Genomic DNA, 26,199 nt, shown 5'->3' with positions numbered 1-26,199 from the left:
GCAGTGAAATGTGTTGTTTTACAGGGTCAGCCACAGTAGTACAACATCCCGGAGGAAATTAGGGTTAAGTGCCTTGCTCAAGGACAGACGTTAGGGCGCCACCTTACCCGTTACATTACCGCGCCACCTCACCCGTTACGTTACCACGCCACCTCACCCGTTACCGCGCCACCTCACCCGTTACGTTACCGCGCCACCTCACCCGTTACGTTACCGCGCCACCTCACCCGTTATGCTACCGCGCCACCTCACCCGTTACGTTACCGCGCCACCTCACCCGTTACCGCGCCACCTCGCCCGTTACAGCGCCACCTCGCCCGTTACATTACCGCGCCATCTCACCCGTTACGTTACCGCGCCACCTCGCCCGTTACGTTACCGCACCACCTCACCCGTTACCGCGCCACCTCGCCCATTACGTTACAGCGCCACCTCACCCGTTACCGCGTCACCTCGCCCGTTACCGAGCCACCTCGCCCGTTACCGAGCCACCTCACCCGTTACCGAGCCACCTCACCCGTTACCGCGCAACATCACCCGTTACCGGGCCATCTCACCCGTTAACGCGCCATCTCACCCGTTACTATGCCACCTCACTCGTTACCACGCCATCTCACCCGTTACCACACCAACTCACCCGTTACCACGCCATCTCACCCTTTACGTTAGCTCGCCACCTTACCGTTACGTTAGCGCGCCACCTCACCCGTTACAACGCCACCTCACCCGTTACCATGCCACCTCACCCGTTACGTTACCGCGCAAGCTCACCCGTTACGTTACAGCGCCACCTCACCCGTTACGTTACCGCGCCAGCTCACCCGTTACGTTACCGCGCCACCTCACCCGTTACTACACCACCTCACCTGTTACCGCGCCACCTCACCCGTTACATTACTGCGCCACCTCACCCATTACGCTACCGCGCCATCTCACCCGTTACTACGCCACCCCACCCATTACGTTAGCGTGCCACCTCACCCGTTACTACGCCACCTCACCCGTTACGTTACCGCGCCATCTCACCCGTTACATTACCGCGCCACCTCACCCGTTACCGCGCCACCTCACCCGTGCAACCTCACCCGTTACTGCGCCACCTCACCCATTACGCTACTGCGCCATCTCACCCGTTACCGCGCCACTTCACCCGTTACGTTACCGTGCCACCTCACCCGTTACCGAGCCACCTCACCCGTTACCGAGCCACCTCACCCGTTGCGTTACCATGCCGCCTCGCCCGTTCACCCGTTACGGTACCGCGCCACCTCACCCGTTACGTTACCATGTTACCTCACCCGTTACGTTACCGTGCCACCTCACCCGTTACGTTACCGCGCCACCTCACCCCTTACGTTACCGCGCCACCTCACCCCTTACGTTAGCGCGCCACCTCACCCGTTACTACGCCACCTCACCCGTTACCGCGCCACCTCACCCGTTACTGGGCCATCTCACCCCTTACGTTACCATGCCACCTCACCCGTTACCGCGCCACCTCACCCGTTAAGTTAGCGTGCCACCTCACCCGTCACGTTACCACGCCATCTCACCCGTTACCACGCCACCTCACCTGTTACGTTACTGCGCCACCTCACCCATTACATTACCGCGCCACCTCACCCGTTACCGCGCCACCTCACCCGTTACCGCGCCACCCCACCCGTTACCGCGCCACCTCATCCGTTACCGCGCCACCTCATCCGTTACCGCGCCACCTCACCCGTTACGTTACCGCGCCACCTCACTCGTTACCATGCCACCTCACCCGTTACGTTACCGCGCCACCTCACATGTTACCGCGCCACCTCACCCGTTACTACGCCACCTCACCCATTAAGTTACCGCGCCACCTCACCCGTTAGCGTGCCACCTCACCCGTTCCGTTACCGCGCCACCTCACCCGTTATTATGCCTTCTCACCCGTTACGTTATTACGCCTTCTCACCCGTTACGTTACTGCGCCACCTCACCAGTTACGTTACTGCGCCTCCTCACCCATTATGTTATTATGCCTTCTCACCCGTTACAGCGCCACCTCACCCGTTACAGCGCCACCTCACCCATTACGTTATTACGCCTTCTCACCAGTTATTACGCCTTCTCACCCGTTACGTTATTACACCTTCTCGCCCGTTACGTTATTACGCCTTCTCGCCCGTTACGTTATTACGCCTTCTCGCCCGTTACGTTATTACGCCTTCTCGCCCGTTACGTTATTACGCCTTCTCGCCCGTTACGTTATTACGCCTTCTCACCCGTTACATTAGTACGCCTTCTCACCCGTTACGTTATTACGCCTTCTCACCCGTTACGTTATTACGCCTTCTCACCCGTTACGTTATTACGCCTTCTCACCCGTTACGTTACCACGCCACCTCACCCGTTACGTTATTACATCTCACACGTTACGTTATTACACCTTCTCACCCGTTACGTTAGTACACCTTCTCACCCGTTACGTTATTAGGCCTTCTCACACGTTACGTTATTACGCCTTCTCACACGTTACGTTATTACGCCTTCTCACCCGTTACGTTATTACGCCTTCTCACCCGTTACGTTATTACACCTTCTCACCCGTTACGTTATTACACCTTCTCACCCGTTACGTTATTACATCTTCTCACCCGTTACGTTAGTACACCTTCTCACCCGTTACGTTAGTACACCTTCTCACCCGTTACGTTATTACGCCACCTCACCCGTTACGTTAGTACACCTTCTCACCCGTTACGTTATTACGCCTTCTCACCCGTTACGTTATTACGCCACCTCACCCGTTACGTTATTACGCCACCTCACCCGTTACGTTATTACGCCACCTCACCCGTTACGTTAGTACACCTTCTCACCCGTTACGTTAGTACACCTTCTCACCCGTTACGTTATTACGCCTTCTCACCCGTTACGTTATTACACCTTCTCACCCTTTACGTTATTACGCCTTCTCACCCGTTACGTTACCACGCCACCTCACCCGTTACGTTATTACGCCACCTCACCCGTTACGTTATTACGCCTTCTCACCCGTTACGTTATTACGCCACCTCACCCTTTACGTTATTACGCCTTCTCACCCGTTACGTTATTACGCCACCTCACCCGTTACGTTAGTACACCTTCTCACCCGTTACGTTATTACGCCTTCTCACCCGTTACGTTATTACGCCACCTCACCCTTTACGTTAGTACGCCTTCTCACCCTTTACGTTACCACGCCACCTCACCCGTTACGTTATTACGCCACCTCACCCGTTACGTTACCACGCCACCTCACCCGTTACGTTATTACGCCTTCTCATCCGTTACGTTACCACGCCACCTCACCAGTTACGTTACTACGCCACCTCACCCTTTACGTTAGTACACCTTCTCACCCGTTACGTTATTACGCCTTCTCACCCGTTACGTTATTACACCTTCTCACCCTTTACGTTATTACGCCTTCTCACCCGTTACGTTACCACGCCACCTCACCCGTTACGTTATTACGCCACCTCACCCGTTACGTTATTACGCCTTCTCACCCGTTACGTTATTACGCCACCTCACCCTTTACGTTATTACGCCTTCTCACCCGTTACGTTATTACGCCACCTCACCCGTTACGTTATTACGCCACCTCACCCGTTACGTTATTACGCCTTCTCACCCGTTACGTTATTACGCCACCTCACCCGTTACGTTATTACGCCTTCTCACCCGTTACGTTATTACGCCACCTCACCCGTTACGTTACCACGCCACCTCACCCTTTACGTTATTACGCCACCTCACCCGTTACGTTAGTACACCTTCTCACCCGTTACGTTATTACGCCTTCTCACCCGTTACGTTATTACGCCACCTCACCCGTTACGTTACCACGCCACCTCACCCTTTACGTTATTACGCCACCTCACCCGTTACCACGCCACCTCACCCTTTACGTTATTACGCCACCTCACCCGTTACCACGCCACCTCACCCGTTACGTTATTACGCCACCTCACCCGTTACGTTACCACGCCACCTCACCCGTTACGTTACCACGCCACCTCACCCGTTACGTTACCACCTCACCCGTTACTACGCCACCTCACCCGTTACGTTACCACGCCACCTCACCCGTTACTACGCCACCAGCATGATATTATTCCCAGGGAGCAAGAACTGATGATGATGAAGTAAACAACACAGCAGCTCTGAGCCCATCTAAACACCCAGTGAGTAATGTAGTTAGTTGGAGTGTATAAAGTCTAAAATGTGTTGCCAAACCATGTTAGTTTTAAGATTATAAATTGCATTAGGTGATCATTGATGAAGTAATTGGGTGCGTTCCAGGTCATCTTTTTTTTTTTTTTTTGCAGTCGGGGGTCCAATAATCTCTGAATATTGCAATATTATACATCAATGTGGTGATGACCTGGACGGCATCCATAGTTATTCTGAATAGAGTGACATAATACATCCATGACATACCACCTTAGCACCACTGCTGGGGGCGGGGTTTTCCACCTGACATAAAGGAAATAACATAGTTCAGGAGAACTCATTGGAGCACTGACTTCTCATCCAGAATACCATTCTACCATTATATCTGCCTCTGGAGATGCCACACAAACCATAATAATACCATTATATCTGCCTCTGGAGATGCCACACACACCATAATAATACCATTATATCTGCCTCTGGAGATGCCACACACACCATAATAATACCATTATATCTGCCTCTGGAGATGCCACACACACCATAATTATACAATTATATCTGCCTCTGGAGATGCCAAATACACCATAATAATACCATTATATCTGCCTCTGGAGATGCCAAATACACCATAATAATACCATTATATCTGCCTCTGGAGATGCCACACAAACCATAATAATACCATTATATCTGCCTCTGGAGATGCCACACACACCATAATAATACCATTATATCTGCCTCTGGAGATGCCACACACACCATAATAATACCATTATATCTGCCTCTGGAGATGCCACACACACCATAATTATACAATTATATCTGCCTCTGGAGATGCCAAATACACCATAATAATACCATTATATCTGCCTCTGGAGATGCCAAATACACCATAATAATACCATTATATCTGCCTCTGGAGATGCCAAATACACCATAATAATACCATTATATCTGCCTCTGGAGATGCCACACAAACCATAATAATACCATTATATCTGCCTCTGGAGATGCCACACACACCATAATAATACCATTATATCTGCCTCTGGAGATGCCACACACACCATAATAATACCATTATATCTGCCTCTGGAGATGCCACACACACCATAATTATACAATTATATCTGCCTCTGGAGATGCCAAATACACCATAATAATACCATTATATCTGCCTCTGGAGATGCCAAATACACCATAATAATACCATTATATCTGCCTCTGGAGATGCCAAATACACCATAATAATACCATTATATCTGCCTCTGGAGATGCCGAATACACCATAATAATACCATTATATCTGCCTCTGGAGATGCCAAATACACCATAATAATACCATTATATCTGCCTCTGGAGATGCGAAATACACCATAATAATACCATTATATCTGCCTCTGGAGATGCCAAATACACCATAATAATACCATTATATCTGCCTCTGGAGATGCCAAATACACCATAATAATACCATTATATCTGCCTCTGGAGATGCCAAATACACCATAATAATACCATTATATCTGCCTCTGGAGATGCCAAATACACCATAATAATACCATTATATCTGCCTCTGGAGATGCCAAATACACCATAATAATACCATTATATCTGCCTCTGGAGATGCCAAATACACCATAATAATACCATTATATCATTATACACTATATATAAAAGCATGTGGACCCCCCTTCAAATTAGTGGATTCTATTTCAGCCACACCTTTACTGACAAGTGTATGAAATCAAGAACACAGTCATGCAATCGCCAAAGACAAACATTAGCAGTAGAATGGCCTTACTGAAGAGCACAGTGGCATGCAACATGGTATGGTCGTAGGATGCCACCTTTCCAACAAGTCAGTTCATCACATTTCTGTCCTGCTAGAGCTGCCCCAGTCAACTGTAAGTGCTGTTATTGTGAAGTGGAAACGTCTAGGAGCAACAACAGCTCAGCCGCGAAGTGGTAGGCCACACAAGTTCCCAGAACGGTACTGCCGTGTGCTGAAGCACGTAGCCCGTAAAAATCGTCTGTCCTCGGTTGCAACACTCACTACAGAGTTTCAAAATGCCTCTGGAAGCAACGTCAGCAGCAGCACACAAGCCTAAGAGGGAGAGTTAGACCGGAGGGAGAGCGAGAATAGAGGGAGAGTATAGAGAGAAGGGAGGGAGAGTATAGAGAGAAGGGGGGGGGGGTAATAGAGGGAGAATGAGATGATAAGGTGGTAGTTGGTTCTGAAGGTGTAGATGGTAAGGTAGGTAGTTGGTTCTGAAGGTAGAGATGGTAAGGTAGGTAGTTGGTTCTGAAGGTAGAGATGGTAAGGTAGGTAGTTGGTTCTGAAGGTAGAGATGGTAAGGTAGGTAGTTGGTTCTGAAGGTAGAGATGGTAAGGTATGTAGTTGGTTCTGAAGGTGTAGATGGTAAGGTAGGTAGTTGGTTCTGAAGGTAGAGATGGTAAGGTATGTAGTTGGTTCTGAAGGTGTAGATGGTAAGGTATGTAGTTGGTTCTGAAGGTGTAGACGGTAAGGCAGGTAGTTGGTTCTGAAGGTGTAGATGGTAAGGTAGGTAGTTGGTTCTGAAGGTAGAGATGGTAAGGTATGTAGTTGGTTCTGAAGGTGTAGATGGTAAGGTAGGTAGTTGGTTCTGAAGGTAGAGATGGTAAGGTATGTAGTTGGTTCTGAAGGTGTAGATGGTAAGGTATGTAGTTGGTTCTGAAGGTGTAGACGGTAAGGCAGGTAGTTGGTTCTGAAGGTGTAGATGGTAAGGTAGGTAGTTGGTTCTGAAGGTAGAGATGGTAAGGTAGGTAGTTGGTTCTGAAGGTGTAGATGGTAAGGTAGGTAGTTGGTTCTGAAGATAGAGATGGTAAGGTAGGTAGTTGGTTCTGAAGGTGTAGATGGTAAGGTAGGTAGTTGGTTCTGAAGATAGAGATGGTAAGGTATGTAGTTGGTTCTGAAGGTAGAGATGGTAAGGTATGTAGTTGGTTCTGAAGGTGTAGATGGTAAGGTATGTAGTTGGTTCTGAAGGTGTAGTTGGTAAGGTATGTAGTTGGTTCTGAAGGTGTAGATGGTAAGGTAGGTAGTTGGTTCTGAAGGTAGAGATGGTAAGGTATGTAGTTGGTTCTGAAGGTGTAGATGGTAAGGTATGTAGTTGGTTCTGAAGGTGTAGATGGTAAGGTAGGTAGTTGGTTCTGAAGGTAGAGATGGTAAGGTAGGTAGTTGGTTCTGAAGGTGTAGATGGTAAGGTATGTAGTTGGTTCTGAAGGTAGAGATGGTAAGGTATGTAGTTGGTTCTGAAGGTAGAGATGGTAAGGCAGGTAGTTGGTTCTGAAGGTAGAGATGGTAAGTTGGGTAGTTGGTTCTGAAGGTGTAGATGGTAAGGTGGGTAGTTGGTTCTGAAGGTGTAGATGGTAAGGTTGGTTCTGAAGGTGGACAGATGATAAGGTTGGTAGTTGGTTCTGAAGGTGGAGAGATAATAAGGCAGGTAGTTGGTTCTGAAGGTGGTAGATGATAAGGTGGGTAGTTGGTTCTGAAGGTGGAGAGATGGTAAGGTTGGTTCTGAAGGTGGAGAGATGATAAGGTTGGTAGTACGTGCTTCTACACCTGCATTGCTTGCTGTTTGGGGTTTTAGGCTGGGTTTCTGTACAGCACTTTGAGATATCAGCTGATGTACGAAGGGCTATATAAATAAATTTGATTTGATTTGATTTGGTAGTTGGTTCTGAAGGTGAAGAGATAATAAGGCAGGTAGTTGGTTCTGAAGGTGGTAGATGGTAAGGTGGGTAGTTGGTTCTGAAGGTGTAGAGATGGTAAGGTAGGTAGTTGGTTCTGAAGGTAGAGATGATAAGGTAGGTAGTTGGTTCTGAAGGTGGAGAGATGATAAGGTTGGACTTTCTGCTACACCTTTCCCAGAAACACCTCTTTCTCTATCTCTCTAGGAGACTGAGCCATCTGCCTGCTGGATGGGCTAATTCAGATGAATCATATTACATGAGAGATTCCTCTTTTCTGTTTTCATGTATACTCCATCAATGTGGCGCACAGGAGGTTGGTGGCACCTTAAAGGGGAATGGAAACACTTTAGGAAGTAAATCTAAGCTGTATTAATTAAATCCACTAATACTAAACATGTGCATTTAACACAAAAACATCTCTATATTTACTATTTTGATCGTCAACAAGGTTTATTTGAGCTATGGTCAGCGCTATTTTAAATCGCCATAGTAACGACTGGCAGGAATCAGCAAATTGTCTGTGGTATTGAGTTTTCGCACGGAGAGTGAATTGGAGAGTGTTAGGACAACGAATATGGCAACAAAACGTAGTAATTCAAACATGAACTGTATAGCAACCGGCTGTAGGAATTGGCTCCAAAAAAAATCCCTCTGTAAACTACCATCGACTGCCCAAGGACCCACAACTTCTGAGGAAGAGGCTCCATGTCCAGAAGAGGAAGGACGTGCCAGCTCGAGCGAACAGGATCTGCAGCCAGCCCTTCGCGGAGGAAAGGCACTTTTGATGCGGCAACCGGGAGTTTCCGAATGGAAAGGAGTCACAGGCCTACGCTGAAGCCCTCTGCTTGCACCTCTATTTTACATTTCAATGGTTATGGTGTAGGGGTTACCGACCGACCATCAACGACCGACCATCAGCAAATTGAATGCAGTCTATCAGACTCATATCTCCCTCACTAACTTTGAGCATCATCTGTCAGAGCTCACAGATCACTGCAGCTGTACATAGCCCATCTATAAATAGCCCACCCAACTACCTCATCCCCATACTGTTATTTATTTTGCTCCTTTGCACCCCAGTATCTCTACTTGTACATTAATCTTCTGCACATCTATCACTCCAGTGTTTAATTGCTATATTGTAATTATTTCGCCACTATGGCCTACTTATTGCCTTACCTCCGTTATCCTACCTCATTAGCACACACTGTATAGGCTTTTTCTACTGCATTATTGACCATGTTTGTTTATTCCATGTGTAAGTTTGTGTTGCACTGCTTTGCTTTATCTTGGCCAGGTTGCAGTTGTAAATGAGAACTTGTTCTCAACTGGCCTACCTGGTTAAATAAAGGTGAAATAAAAAAACAACTTCACTGACTTCGAAGTCATGCAAAAGCCGGACTGAACAGAGAAGGCGACGCGAGTCAATGGAGCCTGAGGTAACATTAAACCGGTCATTTAAAAAAAAAAAACATCTGGCAACCTTATCTTTTGTAGAAGACATGGACCCAACTAATTTTAAAACTCCTTAAATTAACCCAAATAAGTATCTTTGTGTTTCACTATTTGTTTAGATTACTTAAATGCTATGTTATGCTTGTTAATTTATGTATTTTATTCCACCTTTATTTAACCAGGGAGGCCAGTTGAGAACACCTTTATTTAACCAGGTAGGCCAGTTGAGAACATCTTTATTTAACCAGGTAGGCCAGTTGAGAACATCTTTATTTAACCAGGTAGGCTAGTTGAGAACAGGTTCTCATTTGCAACTGCGACCTGGCCAAGATAAAGCATAGCAGTGTGAGGAGACAACAAAGAGTTACACATGGAGTAAACAATTAACAAGTCAATAACACAGTAGAAAAAAAAAGAAAAAAAGAGAGTCTCTATACATTGTGTGCAAAAGGCATGAGGAGGTAGGCGAATAATTACAATTTTGCAGATTAACACTGGAGTGATAAATGATCAGATGGTCATGTACAGGTAGAGATACTGGTGTGCATGACTGATGTTGACTAGGCTAGCGTTAGACACTGGACAACTTTGTTGCAACTGTAGTTGAAGGTAACAAGCTAATTGCATCTGAAATGTTTTGTGTCACACCCCCCCCAGTAAGTAACTTGACTGCAACACAGTTTCTCTCTGTAGCCCTGTTACTCCTCTGGCTGCTGTTCATCCTGGGGTTCACATTACTGTCCCTCCAGCCCTCCATGACACACTGCCTGACCTGACCAGTACCAGCCCTCCATGACACACTGCCTGACCTGACCTGTACCAGCCCTCCATGACACACTGCCTGATCTGACCTGTACCAGCCCTCCATGACACACTGCCTGACCTGACCAGTACCAGCCCTCCATGACACACTGCCTGACCTGACCAGTACCAGCCCTCCATGTGTTCCTAGTCCCCCTCCATGACACACTGCCTGATCTGACCAGTACCAGCCCTCCATGACACACTGCCTGACCTGACCAGTACCAGCCCTACATGACACACTGCTTGACCTGACCAGTACCAGCCCTCCATGACACACTGCCTGACCTGACCAGTACCAGCCCTACATGTGTTCCTAGTCCCCCTCCATGACACACTGCCTGACCTGACCAGTACCAGCCCTCCATGACACACTGCCTGACCTGACCAGTACCAGCCCTCCATGTGTTCCTAGTCCCCCTCCATGACACACTGCCTGACCTGACCAGTACCAGCCCTCCATGACACACTGCCTGACCTGACCAGTACCAGCCCTCCATGACACACTGCCTGACCTGACCAGTACCAGCCCTCCATGACACACTGCCTGACCTGACCAGTACCCACCCTCCATGACACACTGCCTGACCTGACCAGTACCAGCCCTCCATGACACACTGCCTGACCTGACCAGTACCAGCCCTCCATGACACACTGCCTGACCTGACCAGTACCAGCCCTCCATGACACACTGCCTGACCTGACCAGTACCAGCCCTCCATGACACACTGCCTGACCTGACCAGTACCAGCCCTCCATGACACACTGCCTGACCTGACCAGTACCCACCCTCCATGACACACTGCCTGACCTGACCAGTACCAGCCCTCCATGACACACTGCCTGACCTGACCAGTACCAGCCCTCCATGACACACTGCCTGACCTGACCAGTACCAGCCCTCCATGACACACTGCCTGACCTGACCAGTACCAGCCCTCCATGACACACTGCCTGACCTGACCAGTACCAGCCCTCCGTGACACACTGCCTGACCTGACCAGTACCAGCCCTCCATGACACACTGCCTGACCTGACCAGTACCCACCCTCCATGACACACTGCCTGATCTGACCAGTACCAGGTCATTCAGCAAGTAAGTTACCTCAGAGAAACCATCTCACAGTAGGGCAGGGAGATGGGACAATATTGTTATGCCATTTGAAGCATCATACAATGTGCTTGAAAACACGATGCCAACCAGGTAATTGAAAACACGAGGCCAACCAGGTAATTGAAAACACGAGGCCAACCAGGTAATTGAAAACACGATGCCAACCAGGTAATTGAAAACACGAGGCCAACCAGGTAATTGAAAACACGCGGCCAACCAGGTAATTGAAAACACGAGGCCAACCAGGTAATTGAAAACATGAGGCTTGACTGTCTGCAGCACACATTAGTGTACACTATAATACCATGGTGAGGCTGTCTGTAGCACACAGTAGTGTACATACCAGAGACTTGGAGCTCTGTCTGGTGGGGGCTGTGAAGGGTCGTACGCTGGTGGGGGGCTCCTTCTCAATGGAGTGTCTCCTCTGAGGGGAGGGGCGACTGTCAGGCTGGGGAGTCATGGTGATGGGCAGTAACCTAGGGGGTGCTGGAGGGGAGAGAGAAGACAGGCTAGAAGGATGGAGGGAACAGGCAGTTTTTATTTTTTTTACATTTACCTAGTTTTCTCCTCAATTTCATGGTCTCCAATTGGTAGTTACAGTCTTGTCTCATCGCTGCAACTCCCGTAAGGACTCTAAGCACTGCTTCCGTAAGCACTGCTCTCTTAACCCACAAGTCAGCCGCATCAATGTGTCGGAGAAAACACTGTACAGCTGGCGACAGTGTCAGCGTGCACTGTGCCCGACCCGCCACAGGAGTTGCTAGTGCGCGATGGAACAAGAACATCCCTGCCGGCCAAACCCTCCTCTATCCCGGACGACGCTGGGCCAATTTTGCGCCGCCTCATGGGTCTCCCGGTCACACCAGCCTGGACTCGAACCAGGATCTGTAGTGGCACAGCTAGCAACTGCAGAGCCTGGACTCGAACCAGGATCTGTAGTGGCACAGCTAGCAACTGCAGAGCCTGGACTCGAACCAGGATCTGTAGTGGCACAGCTAGCAACTGCGATGCAGTGTCTTAGACCACCACACCACTCGGGAGGCCCTGGGAACAGGCAGTTTGAGAGTGTAGTGCACTACATTTGACCAGGGCCAATAGGACTAAATTAGTGCCCTACATTTGACCAGGGCCAATAGGACTAAAGTAGTGCACTACATTTGACCAGGGCCCATAGGACTAAAGTAGTGCACTACATTTGACCAGGGCCCATAGGACTAAAGTAGTGCCCCACATTTGACCAGGGCCCATAGGACTAAAGTAGTGCACTACATTTGACCAGGGCCCATAGGACTAAAGTAGTGCACTACATTTGACCAGGGCCCATAGGACTAAAGTAGTGCCCTACATTTAACCAGGGCCAATAGGACTAAAGTAGTATCACTGGTAACACACAGTAAGACAACATCCGCCTCCACATTGACTCTGTACCGTAACACCCTGTATATAGCCTCCACATTGACTCTGTACCGGTACCACCTGTATACAGCCTCCACATTGACTCTGTACCGGTACCCCCTGTATATAGCCTCCACATTGACTCTGTACCGGTACCCCCTGTATATAGCCTCCACATTGACTCTGTACCGGTACCACCTGTATATAGCCTCCACATTGACTCTGTACCGGTACCACCTGTATATAGCCTCCACATTGACTCTGTACCGGTACCACCTGTATATAGCCTCCACATTGACTCTGTACCGGTACCACCTGTATACAGCCTCCACATTGACTCTGTACCGGTACCACCTGTATATAGCCTCCACATTGACTCTGTACCGGTACCACCTGTATATAGCCTCACTACTGTTATTTTCACTGTAATTATACTGTTTTTAATTGTATTTCTTTACTTATCTACTGTTTACCTAATACCTATTTGTTACTTAAACATTACATTGTTGGTTAAGGGCCTGTAAGTAAGCATTTCACTGTAAGGTCAACCTACACCTGTTGTATTCAGCATTTCACTGTAAGGTCTACTACACCTGTTGTATTCAGCATTTCACTGTAAGGTCTACTACACCTGTTGTATTCAGCATTTCACTGTAAGGTCTAGTACACCTGTTGTATTCAGCATTTCACTGTAAGGTCTACTACACCTGTTGTATTCAGCATTTCACTGTAAGGTCTACCTACACTTGTTGTATTCAGCATTTCACTGTAAGGTCAGCTACACCTGTTGTATTCAGCATTTCACTGTAAGGTCTACTACACCTGTTGTATTCAGCATTTCACTGTGAGGTCTACTACACCTGTTGTAATCAGCATTTCACTGTAAGGTCTACTACACCTGTTGTATTCAGCATTTCACTGTGAGGTCTACTACACCTGTTGTAATCAGCATTTCACTGTAAGGTCTACTACACCTGTTGTATTCAGCATTTCACTGTAAGGTCTACTACACCTGTTGTAATCAGCATTTCACTGTAAGGTCTACTACACCTGTTGTATTCAGCATTTCACTGTAAGGTCAACCTACACCTGTTGTATTCAGCATTTCACTGTAAGGTCTACTACACCCGTTGTATTCAGCATTTCACTGTAAGGTCTACTACACCTGTTGTATTCAGCATTTCACTGTAAGGTCTAGTACACCTGTTGTATTCAGCATTTCACTGTAAGGTCTACTACACCTGTTGTATTCAGCATTTCACTGTAAGGTCTACTACACCTGTTGTATTCAGCATTTCACTGTAAGGTCTACCTACACCTGTTGTATTCAGCATTTCACTGTAAGGTCAGCTACACCTGTTGTATTCAGCATTTCACTGTAAGGTCTACTACACCTGTTGTATTCAGCATTTCACTGTGAGGTCTACTACACCTGTTGTATTCAGCATTTCACTGTAAGGTCTACTACACCCGTTGTATTCAGCATTTCACTGTAAGGTCTAGTACACCTGTTGTATTCAGCATTTCACTGTAAGGTCTACTACACCTGTTGTATTCAGCATTTCACTGTAAGGTCTACTACACCTGTTGTATTCAGCATTTCACTGTAAGGTCTACTACACCTGTTGTATTCATCATTTCACTGTAAGGTCTACTACACCCGTTGTATTCAGCGCACGTGACAAATACGCTTTGATTTGATTTGATCACACCCAAGAGGGCAACACACTCCTCTATATGGGCAAAATGCAAACATTCACTCCTCTATATGGGCAATATGCTAACATTCACTACCTCTATATGGGCAAAATGCTAACATTCACTACCTCTATATGGGCAATATGCTAACAGTCACTACCTCTATATGGTCAATATGCTAACATTCACTATTGTATATGGACAAAATACTAACATTCACCACTCTATATGCCAACATTCACTCCTCAATATGGGCAATATGCAAACATTCACTCCTCTATATGGGCAATATGCAAACATTCACTCCTCTATATGGGCAATATGCCAACATTCACTCCTCAATATTGGCAATATGCTAGCATTCACTCCTCTAATATGGGCAATATGAACAGTCACTACTCTATATGCCAACATTCACTCCTCAATATGGGCAATATGCAAACATTCACTCCTCTATATGGGCAATATGCTAGCATTCACTCCTCTATATGGGCAATATGCTAGCATTCACTCCTCTATATGGGCAATATGCTAGCATTCACTCCTCTATATGGGCAATATGCTAGCATTCACTCCTCTATATGGGCAATATGCTAGCATTCACTCCTCTATATGGGCAATATGCTAGCATTCACTCCTCTATATGGGCAATATGCTAGCATTCACTCCTCTATATAGGCAATATGCTAGCATTCACTACCTCTATATGGGCAATATGCTAGCATTCAGTCCTCTATATGGGCAATATGCTAGCATTCACTCCTCTATATGGGCAATATGCTAGCATTCACTCCTCTATATGGGCAATATGCTAGCATTCACTCCTCTATATGGGCAATATGCTAGCATTCACTCCTCTATATGGGCAATATGCTAGCATTCACTCCTCTATATGGGCAATATGCTAGCATTCACTCCTCTATATGGGCAATATGCTAGCATTCACTCCTCTATATGGGCAATATGCTAGCATTCACTACCTCTATATGGGCAATATGCTAGCATTCACTACCTCTATATGGGCAATATGTTAGCATTCACTCCTCTATATGGGCAATATGCTAGCATTCACTCCTCTATATGGGCAATATGCTAGCATTCACTCCTCTATATGGGCAAAATGCTAACAGTCACTACTCTATATGGGCAAAATGCTAACATTCACTACCTCTATATGGTCAATATGCTAACATTCACTACCTCTATATGGTCAATATGCTAACATTCACTATTGTATATGGACAAAATACTAACATTCACCACTCTATATGCCAACATTCACTCCTCAATATGGGCAATATGCAAACATTCACTCCTCTATATGGGCAATATGCAAACATTCACTCCTCTATATGGGCAATATGCCAACATTCACTCCTCAATATTGGCAATATGCTAGCATTCACTCCTCTAATATGGGCAATATGAACAGTCACTACTCTATATGCCAACATTCACTCCTCAATATGGGCAATATGCAAACATTCACTCCTCTATATGGGCAATATGCTAGCATTCACTCCTCTATATGGGCAATATGCTAGCATTCACTCCTCTATATGGGCAATATGCTAGCATTCACTCCTCTATATGGGCAATATGCTAGCATTCACTCCTCTATATGGGCAATATGCTAGCATTCACTCCTCTATATGGGCAATATGCTAGCATTCACTCCTCTATATGGGCAATATGCTAGCATTCACTCCTCTATATGGGCAATATGCTAGCATTCACTCCTCTATATGAGCAATATGCTAGCATTCACTCCTCTATATGGGCAATATGCTAGCATTCACTCCTCTATATGGGCAATATGCTAGCATTCACTCCTCTATATGGGCAATATGCTAGCATTCACTCCTCTATATGGGCAATATGCTAGCATTCACTCCTCTATATGGGCAATATGCTAGCATTCACTCCTCTATATGGGCAATATGTTAGCATTCACTCCTCTATATGGGCAATATGCTAGCATTCACTCCTCTATATGGGCAATATGCTAGCATTCACTCCTCTATATGGGCAAAATGCTAACATTCACTACCTCTATATGGTCAATATGCTAACATTCACTACCTCTATATGGTCAATATGCTAACATTCACTATTGTATATGGACAAAATACTAACATTCACCACTCTATATGCTAGCATTCACTCCTCTATATGGGCAATATGCAAACATTTCCTACCCTCCTAGATAGACGTTTTAAACTGTTTAAGTGGAAGGAAGGTTTGTCTCCTCCTTTTAACCACTGAATAAAGGAAGTCATGTAACATCTGAAACTAGAAACTAGCTACTCTGTTAGGGGATCTGCAATTCAATAACATGTGCTACTCTGTTAGGGGATCTGCAATTCAATAACATGTGCTACTCTGTTAGGGGATCTGCAATTCAATAACATGTGCTACTCTGTTAGGGGATCTGCAATTCAATAACATGTGCTACTCTGTTAGGGGATCTGCAATTCAATAACATGTGCTACTCTGTTAGGGGATCTGCAATTCAATAACATGTGCTACTCTGTTAGGGGATCTGCAATTCTATAACATCTGGCAACCTTATCTTTTGTAGAAGACATGGACCCAACTAATTTTAAAACTCCTTAAATTAACCCAAATAAGTATCTTTGTGTTTCACTATTTGTTTAGATTACTTAAATGCTATGTTATGCTTGTTAATTTATGTATTTTATTCCACCTTTATTTAACCAGGGAGGCCAGTTGAGAACACCTTTATTTAACCAGGTAGGCTAGTTGAGAACATCTTTATTTAACCAGGTAGGCTAGTTGAGAACACCTTTATTTAACCAGGTAGGCTAGTTGAGAACACCTTTATTTAACCAGGTAGGCTAGTTGAGAACACCTTTATTTAACCAGGTAGGCTAGTTGAGAACACCTTTATTTAACCAGGGAGGCCAGTTGAGAACATCTTTATTTAACCAGGTAGGCCAGTTGAGAACATCTTTATTTAACCAGGTAGGCCAGTTGAGAACAAGTTCTCATTTACAACTGCGACCTGGCCAAGATAAAGCAAAGCAGTGCAACACAAACAACACAGAGATACACATGGAATAAACAAACATACAGTCAATAACACAATAGAAAATAAAGTATTTATACAGTGTGTGCAAATGGCATGAGGAGGTATGGCAATATATAGGCCATAGTAGCAAAGTAATTACAATTTAGCAGATTAACACTGGAGTGATAGATGAGCAGATGACGATGAGCAGATGATGGTGTAGTGATACTGGTGTGCAAAAGAGCAGCAAAGTAAATAAAACCAATATGGGGATGAGGTAGGTAGATTGGGTGGGCTATTTAGAGATGGGCTATGTACAGCTGCAGTGATCGGTTAGCTGATGTTTAAAGCTAGGAGGGAGATATAAGTCTCCAGCTTCAGCAAATTTTGCAATTCGTTCCAGTCATTGGCAGCAGAGAACTGGAAGGAAAGGAGGCCAAAGGAAGTGTTGGCTTTGGAGATGACCAGTGAGATAAACCTGCTGGAGCGCGTGCTACAGGTGAGTGTTGTTATCGTGACCAGTGAGCTGAGACAAGGCGGCGCTTTACCTAGCAAAGATTTAGATGACCTGGGGCCAGTGGGTCTTGCGACGAATATGTAGCGCGGGCCAGCCGAATAGAGCATACAGGTCGCAGTGGTGGGTGGTATATGAAGCTTTGGTGACAGAACGGATGGCACTGTGAGACTGCATCCAGTTTGCTGAGTAGAGTGTTGGAAGCTATTTTGTAAAACACATCTCCGAAGTCGAGGATCGGTAGGATGGTTTTACTAGGATATGTTTGGGGTGTGAGTGAAGGAGGCTTTGTTGCGGAATAGAAAGCAGATTCCAGATTTACATTTTGGATTGGAGATGTTTAATATGAGTCTGGAAGGAGAGTTTACAGTCTAACCAGACACCCAGGTATTTGTAGTTGTCCACATATTCTAGGTCAGAACCGTCCAGAGTAGTTGTGCTAGTCGGGCGGGCGGGGGCGGGCAGCGAACGGTTGAAAAGCATGCATTTAGTTTTACTTGCGTTTAAGAGCAGTTGGAGTCCACGGAAGGAGTGTTGTATGGCATTGAAGCTCATCAAGAGGTTAGGTAACAGTGTCCAAAGAAGGGCCAGATGTATGCAGAATGGTGTCGTCTGCGTAGAGGTGGACCAGGGAATCACCCGCAGCAAGAGCGACATCATTGATATTTACAGAGAAAAGAGTCAGCCCGAGATTTGAACCCTGTGGCACCCCCATAGAGACTGCCAGAGGTCCGGTCAAGAGGCCCTCCGATTTGACACACTGAACTCTGTCTGCAAAGTAGTTGGAGAACCAGGCAAGGCAGTCATTAGAAAAACCGAGGCTACTGAGTCTGCCGATAAGAATATGGTGATTGACAGAGTCGAAAGCCTTGGCCAGGTCGATGAAGACAGCTGCACAGTACTGTCTTTTATTGATGGCGGTTATGATATCGTTTAGTACCTTGAGTGTGGCTGAGGTACACCTGTTACCAGCTCGGAAACCGGATTGGACAGCAGAGAAGGTACGGTGGGATTCGAAATGTTCGGTGATCTGTTTATTAACTTGGCTTTCGAAGACTTTAGAAAGGCAGGGCAGGATGGCTATAGGTCTGTAACAGTTTGGGTCTAGAGTGTCACCCACTTTGAAGAGGGGGATGACCGGGACAGTTTTCCAATCTTTAGGGATCTCTGACGATATAAAAGAGAGGTTGAACAGACTGGTAATAGGGGTTTGCAACAATGGCGGCGGATAATTTTTTGAAAGAGAGGGTCCAGATTGCCTAGCCCAGCTGATTTGTACGGGTCCAGGTTTTGCAGCTCTTTCAGAACATCTGCTATCTGGATTTGGGTGAAGGAGAAGCTGGGGAGGCTTGGGCAAAGTAGCTGCGGGGGGTGCAGAACTGTTGGCTGGGGTTGGGGTAGCCAGGAGGAAAGCATGGCCAGCCGTAGAGACTTTGGGGGTGGGTTCGATGTGCTAGGGGACCAGTGTGTGTTTGGCTCTCTACCTGTTTGACTGTATTGTCTGTATAGTCTAGTGTTCCATTTAGGACGCAGCCTTAGTTTTCTATACTTCGGGAGCCATCAAAGTGGAGGGATCTAGTGTACTAGTTAGTGTTCATGTTTGGTGTTATGAAATGTCTGGAAATGTACTTCTTCATATAATAATGTGTATGTTTATGTGGAATATGTAACAGTTTACGAATTCAGTGAAAACATAATAAACACAACTTTCAAAAACAACAAAAAGAGAGTGAAGGTATCTTACTGTTCTTCCCCAGGACAGATCCCGGAGACGAGGCATCCAACATGGATGCTGACAAACTGGAGGAGCTGTGACTGGGCTCATCCTGTTAATGAGGAGATACACATGACTGATGTAGGAATATACACCCCATTAGAAACACACTAACCTGCTGCTACAAATTGGATAGTAAGGAATGTGTAGTAGTTCTGGATGTGGGCTCGATGAATGAACACTTGTCTCTCTGTGAAAGTCAAGAGCTTCCTTGACCAGAAGACTCTTGGTCGACCAAGATTTTTAGTAGGGGACAGCCGTCATGCGTGGATAGAATGTGATTGTTTGTGTTATCCATACATCACAAATAAAAGCCTATTCTACAACAAGGAGTACAAGAAAGCTATTTTTAAAATGTGATATTTTCCATATATAGACACATCCTATGCGTTTTAATCAAATCAACTATATTCACTGAACTTGTCTGATGCTTTAAGCACACAGTTTGATGAAATAAATAAAAAAAATAGCGAGTGACTGACTAGCACCCGCTGTCTCGCTCTCCTCCCTACTACAGCGACCACCATAGGACATCAGTGTGTATAGTGCTGTCTCACTCTCCTCTCTGCTGCAGGCGACCACCACATTACATCAGTGTGTATAGTGCTGTCTCTCTCTCTCTCTGTCCGTGTTGCTGAAGCTGTAACATAATCACAGCCATTTCTGACTGAAAAGTATACTTATCGAAATCCCTAATTTGTTTTAAACCCTTGCTCTCTTTAAGTGGCACATTGCATACACATTACCAAAGACCCTATTCGCACGGGACTAGTATTACTAGAAATGAAGGTTATGTAATTATGTCACTATTCCATATTGCCTATGCCGCTCGGTCATCGCTCATCCATATATTTGTAAACTCAGCAAAAAATAAAACGTCCTCTCGCTGTCAACTGCATTTATTTTCAGTAAACTTAACATGTGTAAATACATCGACACACTGGCCTTACTCAAAGGATGTCATTAGTCAATTTTGAAAAAAGCAAGGGGCCTAAACAGCTACCCTGGGGAATTCCTGTTTCTACCTGGATTATGTTTGAGAGTCTTCCATTAAAGAACACCCTCTGTGTTCTGTTAGGCATGTAACTCTTTATCCACATACGTTTTTCAAGCAGCAGACTATGATCGATAATGTCAAAAGCTGCACTGAAGTCTAACAAGACAGCCACCACAATTGTGTCATCAATTTCTCTCAGTCAATCACCAGTCTCTTGTGTAATTGCTGTGCTTGTTGAATGTCCTTCCCTATATGCATGCATAAACTACTTCGGACTATAAAAAGGGAAACCCAGATGCGAGCTGCCCAGTGACGCAAGCCTACCAGACAAGCTAGATGCCTTTTATGTTCACGTTGAGACAAGCAACACTGAAGCATGCATGAGAGCACCAGCTGTTCTGGACAACTGTGTGATAACACTCTCGGTAGCCAATGTGAGCAAGGCCTTTAAACAGGTCAACATTCACAAAGCCGCGGGGCGGAGCCAGACGGATTATCAGGATGTGTACTCAGAGCATGCGCAGACCAACTGGCAAGTGTCTTCAACCTCTCCCTGATCGAGTCTATAATACCTACACATTTTAAGCAAACCACCATAGTCCCTGTGCCCAAGGAAGTGAAGGTAACCTGCTTAAATGATTACCGCCCCGTAGCACTAGTGTTGGTAGCCATAAAGTCCTTTCAAAGGCTGGTCATGGCTCACAACAGCATCCTCCCAGATACCACTCCAATTATCATACCACCCCAACAGGTCCACAGACTATGCGATCACCATCACACTTCCCTATCCCATCTGGACAAAAGGAATACTTATGTTAGAATGCTGTTCATTGACTACAGCTCAGCATTCAACACCATAGTGCCAGCAAAGCTAATCACTAAGCTAAGGACCCTGGGACAAAACACCTCCCTCTGCAACTGGATCCTGCACCTCCTGACGGGCCGCCACCAGGTGGTAAGGGTAGGTAACAAGGCATTTGCCACGCTGATCCTCAACACGGGGGCTTTTGAATTGATTGTCTGTTATTTACCATGAAATAGCATTGTATCTGGCCAGAAGTTTACTAAGGGTTGGTAACAGGCTGATTGGTCGGCTATTTGAACTAGTGAAGGGGGCTTTACTATTCTTAGGTAGAGGAATGACACTTTCTAGTAGGCTTAAATTGAAGATGTGGCAAATAGGAGTGGCAATATTGTCCGCTATTATCTTACTGTAATTTTTCATCTAGATTGTCAAACCCCGGTGGCTTGTCATTAATAGACAACATTAACTTTTTTACCTCTTCCACAGTGACATTACAGAGTTCAAAAGTGGTCTTTCATAATAAAAATATGTCATTTATATTAGTCTATGTTTGGGCCAAATCAAGGCTGGTCCAGACAGGACAGAATCTGAACCAAACATAAACGTCTATGATTGGTTCAGATCTGGTCCGGACCAAAAATCTATGTCCGTGGACGTTGAAGTCCAGGCCGGTCTGGACCGCACCAAATCTGAACCAAACATAGGCGTCTAAAAATGAAGAAAGCCCTTGAATGAGTAGGTGTGTCCAAAATTTTGACTGGTACTAACAGCCTATTGACCAAACAATTGACTAAATGGGGTCAGCTCCACCACACACGTACGTCAGACTCGGAGCTGTAGAGTTCAGCCAGCGTGGGTGCCTTCAGGAGCCTCTTCCTCTGACCAAGAGCCCCTCCCACCCCGTGAGCTGGTGGACAGGACAGGGCCAGGGTGCTGCTGGCGTGCTTTCTGAGGACATCCGGAGTGGACAGGTCTGTGGGAGGAGTCAGAGAGGACATCAGTCACAGGGTGACAATACTCATCAACATGGAATAACCCTAACTGAACAAAACTACTCCAGGGATTCACTGGCTGCATGGCACCCTACTCCCTACATAGTACACTACTGTTGACAAGAGCACAGTCTAAAGTAGTGCAGTATATAGGGAGTAATGTGCCATTTGGGATGCAGACACTGAAAATTGGGCTGTTCAGCAACAACTGTTCAGCATGACAACTGGGTGTGTGTGTGTGTGGTGTTCAGTTACAGGACAAAGACAGGATAATATCTTCAGAACAAACATTGAACAAGATAACCATTATGCACTTGGAGGGGATAAAGTTACATTTACAGTTTTGATAACGGCTATGTATTTTCCTCCTCGGTCTTCTGTCGACTCAACATGTCGACTAGAAGGGAATTTTCAATGCATCCACTTTCATGAATAATCACACAGCTTATAAAGACCAACACAGAAACACACCATCCCAACACACAGTAACACACCATCCCAACACAGTAACACACCATCCCAACACACAGTAACACACCATCCCAACACACAGTAACACCCCATCCCAACACACAGTAACACCCCATCCCAACACACAGTAACACACCATCCCAACACACAGTAACACACCATCCCAACACACAGTAACACACCATCCCAACACACAGTAACACACCATCCCAACACACAGTAACACACCATCCCAACACAGTAACACACCATCCCAAAACACAGTAACACACCATCCCAACAGACAGTAACACACCATCCCAACACAGTAACACACCATCCCAACACACAGTAACACACCATCCCAACAGACAGTAACACCATCCCAACACAGTAACACACCATCCCAACACACAGAAACACACCATCTCAACACAGAGTAACACACCATCCCACCATCCCAACACACAGTAACACACCATCCCAACACAGTAACACACCATCCCAACACAGTAACACACCATCCCAACAGACAGTAACACACCATCCCAACACAGTAACACACCATCCCAACACACAGAAACACACCATCCCAACAGACAGTAACACACCATCCCAACACACAGTAACACACCATCCCAACACACAGTAACACACCATCCCAACACAGTAACACACCATCCCAACACACAGTAACACACCATCCCAACACACAGTAACACACCATCCCAACACACAGTAAAACACCATCCCAACACAGTAACACACCATCCCAACACACAGAAACACACCATCCCAACACACAGTAACACACCATCCCAACAGACAGTAACACACCATCCCAACACACAGTAACACACCATCCCAACAGACAGTAACACTCCATCCCAACACACAGTAACACACCATCCCAACACACAGTAACACACCATCCCAACACACAGTAACACACCATCCCAACACAGTAACACACCATCCCAACACACAGTAACACACCATCCCAACACACAGTAACACACCATCCCAACACACAGTAACACACCATCCCAACACACCCTGCTGCAGTGTGTGCAAACCTGGTCAAGAACTACAGGAAACGTATAATCTCTGTAATTGCAAACAAAGGTTTCTGTACCAAATATAAATTCTGCTTTTCTGATGTATCAAATACTCATTATGTCATGCAATAAAATGCAAATTAATTACTTAAAAATCATACAATGTTATTTTCTGGATTTTGTGTTAGATCTACATGCATTGTAAGTAGGAAAACCTGCAAAATCGGCAGTGTATCACATACTTGTTCTCCCCACTCTATGTGGATACCCTTTCAAATGTGTGGATTTGGCTATTTCAGTCACGCCCGTTGCTGACAGGTGTATAAAATTGAGCACAAAGCCATGCAATCTCCATAGACAAAAATTGGCAGTAGACTGGCCTTACTGAAGAGCTCATCGACTTTCAAAGTGGCACCGTCATAGGATGCAAACTTCACAACAAGTCAGTTCGTCAAATGTGTGCCCTGCAAGAGCTACCCAGTCAACTGTAAGTGCAGGTATTGTGAAGTGGAAACGTCTAGGAGCAACAACGGCTCAGCCGCAAAGTGGTAGGCCACACAAGCTCACAGAACGGGACAACAGAGTGCTGAAACGCATAACAATCATCTGTCCTCAGTTGCAACACTCACTACCGAGTTCCATAAGGACTCTAGAATCAAATTCAGCACAATAATTGTTAGTCAGGAGCTTCACGAAATGGGTTTCCATGGCCGAGTAGCCGCACATAAGCCTAAGATCACCAGCGTTGGCTGGAGTGTTGTAAAGCTCGCCGCCATTATGCACTGGAGCAACGGAAATATTTTTTCTGGAGGGATGAATCCCGCTTCACCATCTGGCAGCCCGACGGACGAATCTGGGTCTGGCGGATGCCAGGAGAATGCCATCTGCCCCAATGCATAGTGCCAACTGTAAAGTTTGGTGGAGGAGGAATAATTGTCTGGGGCTGTTTTTCATGGTTTGGGCCCCTTAGTTCCAGTGAAGTGAAATGTTAATGCTACAGCATACAATGACATTCTAGACGATTCTGTGCTTCCAACATTGTGGCAACAGTTTGGGGAAGGCCCTTTTCCTGTTTCAGCATGACAATGCCACCGTGCAGAAAGCGAGGTACATATAGAAATGGTTTGTCGAGATTGGTGTGGAAGAACTTGACTAGCCTGCACAGATCCCTGACCTTAACCTCAATGAACACCTTTGGGATGAAATGGAACGCCGACTGCGAGCCAGGCCTAATTGCCAAACATCAGTGCCCGACCTCACTAATGCTCTTGTGACTGAATGGTCCCCGCAGCAACGTTCCAACATCTAGTGGAAAGCCTTCCCAGAAGAGTGGAAGCTGTTATAGCAGCATAACTCCATATTAATGCCCATGATTTTAGAATGAGATGTTGGGCAAGCAGGTGTCCACATACCTTTGGTCATGTAGTGTTCATTCACACTCATTCAAGTCCAACACTGTGTACATCCTCACACACACACCAACCACCCCACCATTGTAGGCGATAAGTGGTAGAACAGTAATAATGCTTTACCTGAGCTGCGGTTCAGATCTTGAGGGGTGCTGATGCTTTTGACTGCTCCTATAGGAGGTAACATATCCTTCAATATGGTTCTGGCATCATCAACAACACAGTATTCCTCCCTATACATTCATGTACATACTACCTAAATTGGCCCGACCAACCAGTGCTCCCGCACATTGGCTAACAGTGCTATCTGCATTGTGTCCCACCACCCACCAACCCCTCTTTTAACGCTTCTGCTACTCTCTGTTCATCATATATGCATAGTCACTTTAACGATATCTACATGTACATACTACCTCAATAAGCCTTACTAACAGGTGCTGCTACTCTTTTTTCAAATGTCTTTTTACTGTTGTTTTATTTATTTCTTTACTTACCTACACACACACACACACACGCACACACACCTTTTTTTGGCACCATTGGTTAGAGCCTGTAAGTAAGCATTTCACAGGTTTACACCTGTTGTATTCGGCGCACGTGACAAATAAACTTTGATTTAATTTGATTTAATCATCAGTCTGTTGTCATGATGTTGCCCTGTTTGTGTGCTTTATGACCCCATAAATACCTTTCCCCCTTTTCTCTCTCTACTCTACAGAATGGACTCTTGGAAAGCCCTTTGGTAACATAGAGAGAGTGTGGTAACATCAAAAG

The 26,199-nt window shown here is 45.9% G+C and overlaps 1 protein-coding gene across 3 annotated transcripts in view; it reads right to left on the bottom strand.

The window, feature by feature from the left end:
- The window catches only part of LOC109880487 (protein spire homolog 1), a 110,775-nt gene that overhangs the window by 12,998 nt on the left and 71,578 nt on the right, over positions 1-26,199 (bottom strand). For 2 of the 3 annotated variants that reach the window (XM_031794991.1, XM_031794994.1), the window contains 5 exons: positions 25,549-25,596; positions 22,338-22,489; positions 19,685-19,766; positions 11,646-11,788; positions 4,465-4,500 (listed from right to left, as the gene is read on the bottom strand). In XM_031794991.1, coding sequence (XP_031650851.1) covers positions 4,465-4,500; positions 11,646-11,788; positions 19,685-19,766; positions 22,338-22,489; positions 25,549-25,596 — 461 coding nt within the window. The remainder of the gene's footprint in view (positions 1-4,464; positions 4,501-11,645; positions 11,789-19,684; positions 19,767-22,337; positions 22,490-25,548; positions 25,597-26,199) is intronic. The other variant, XM_031794992.1, reaches the window with a different exon arrangement.

The sequence above is a fragment of the Oncorhynchus kisutch genome, linkage group LG17 (assembly GCF_002021735.2).
Source record: "Oncorhynchus kisutch isolate 150728-3 linkage group LG17, Okis_V2, whole genome shotgun sequence".
Classification (NCBI taxonomy): domain Eukaryota; kingdom Metazoa; phylum Chordata; class Actinopteri; order Salmoniformes; family Salmonidae; genus Oncorhynchus; species Oncorhynchus kisutch.
This window is presented reverse-complemented; position numbering and strand designations above follow the sequence as displayed.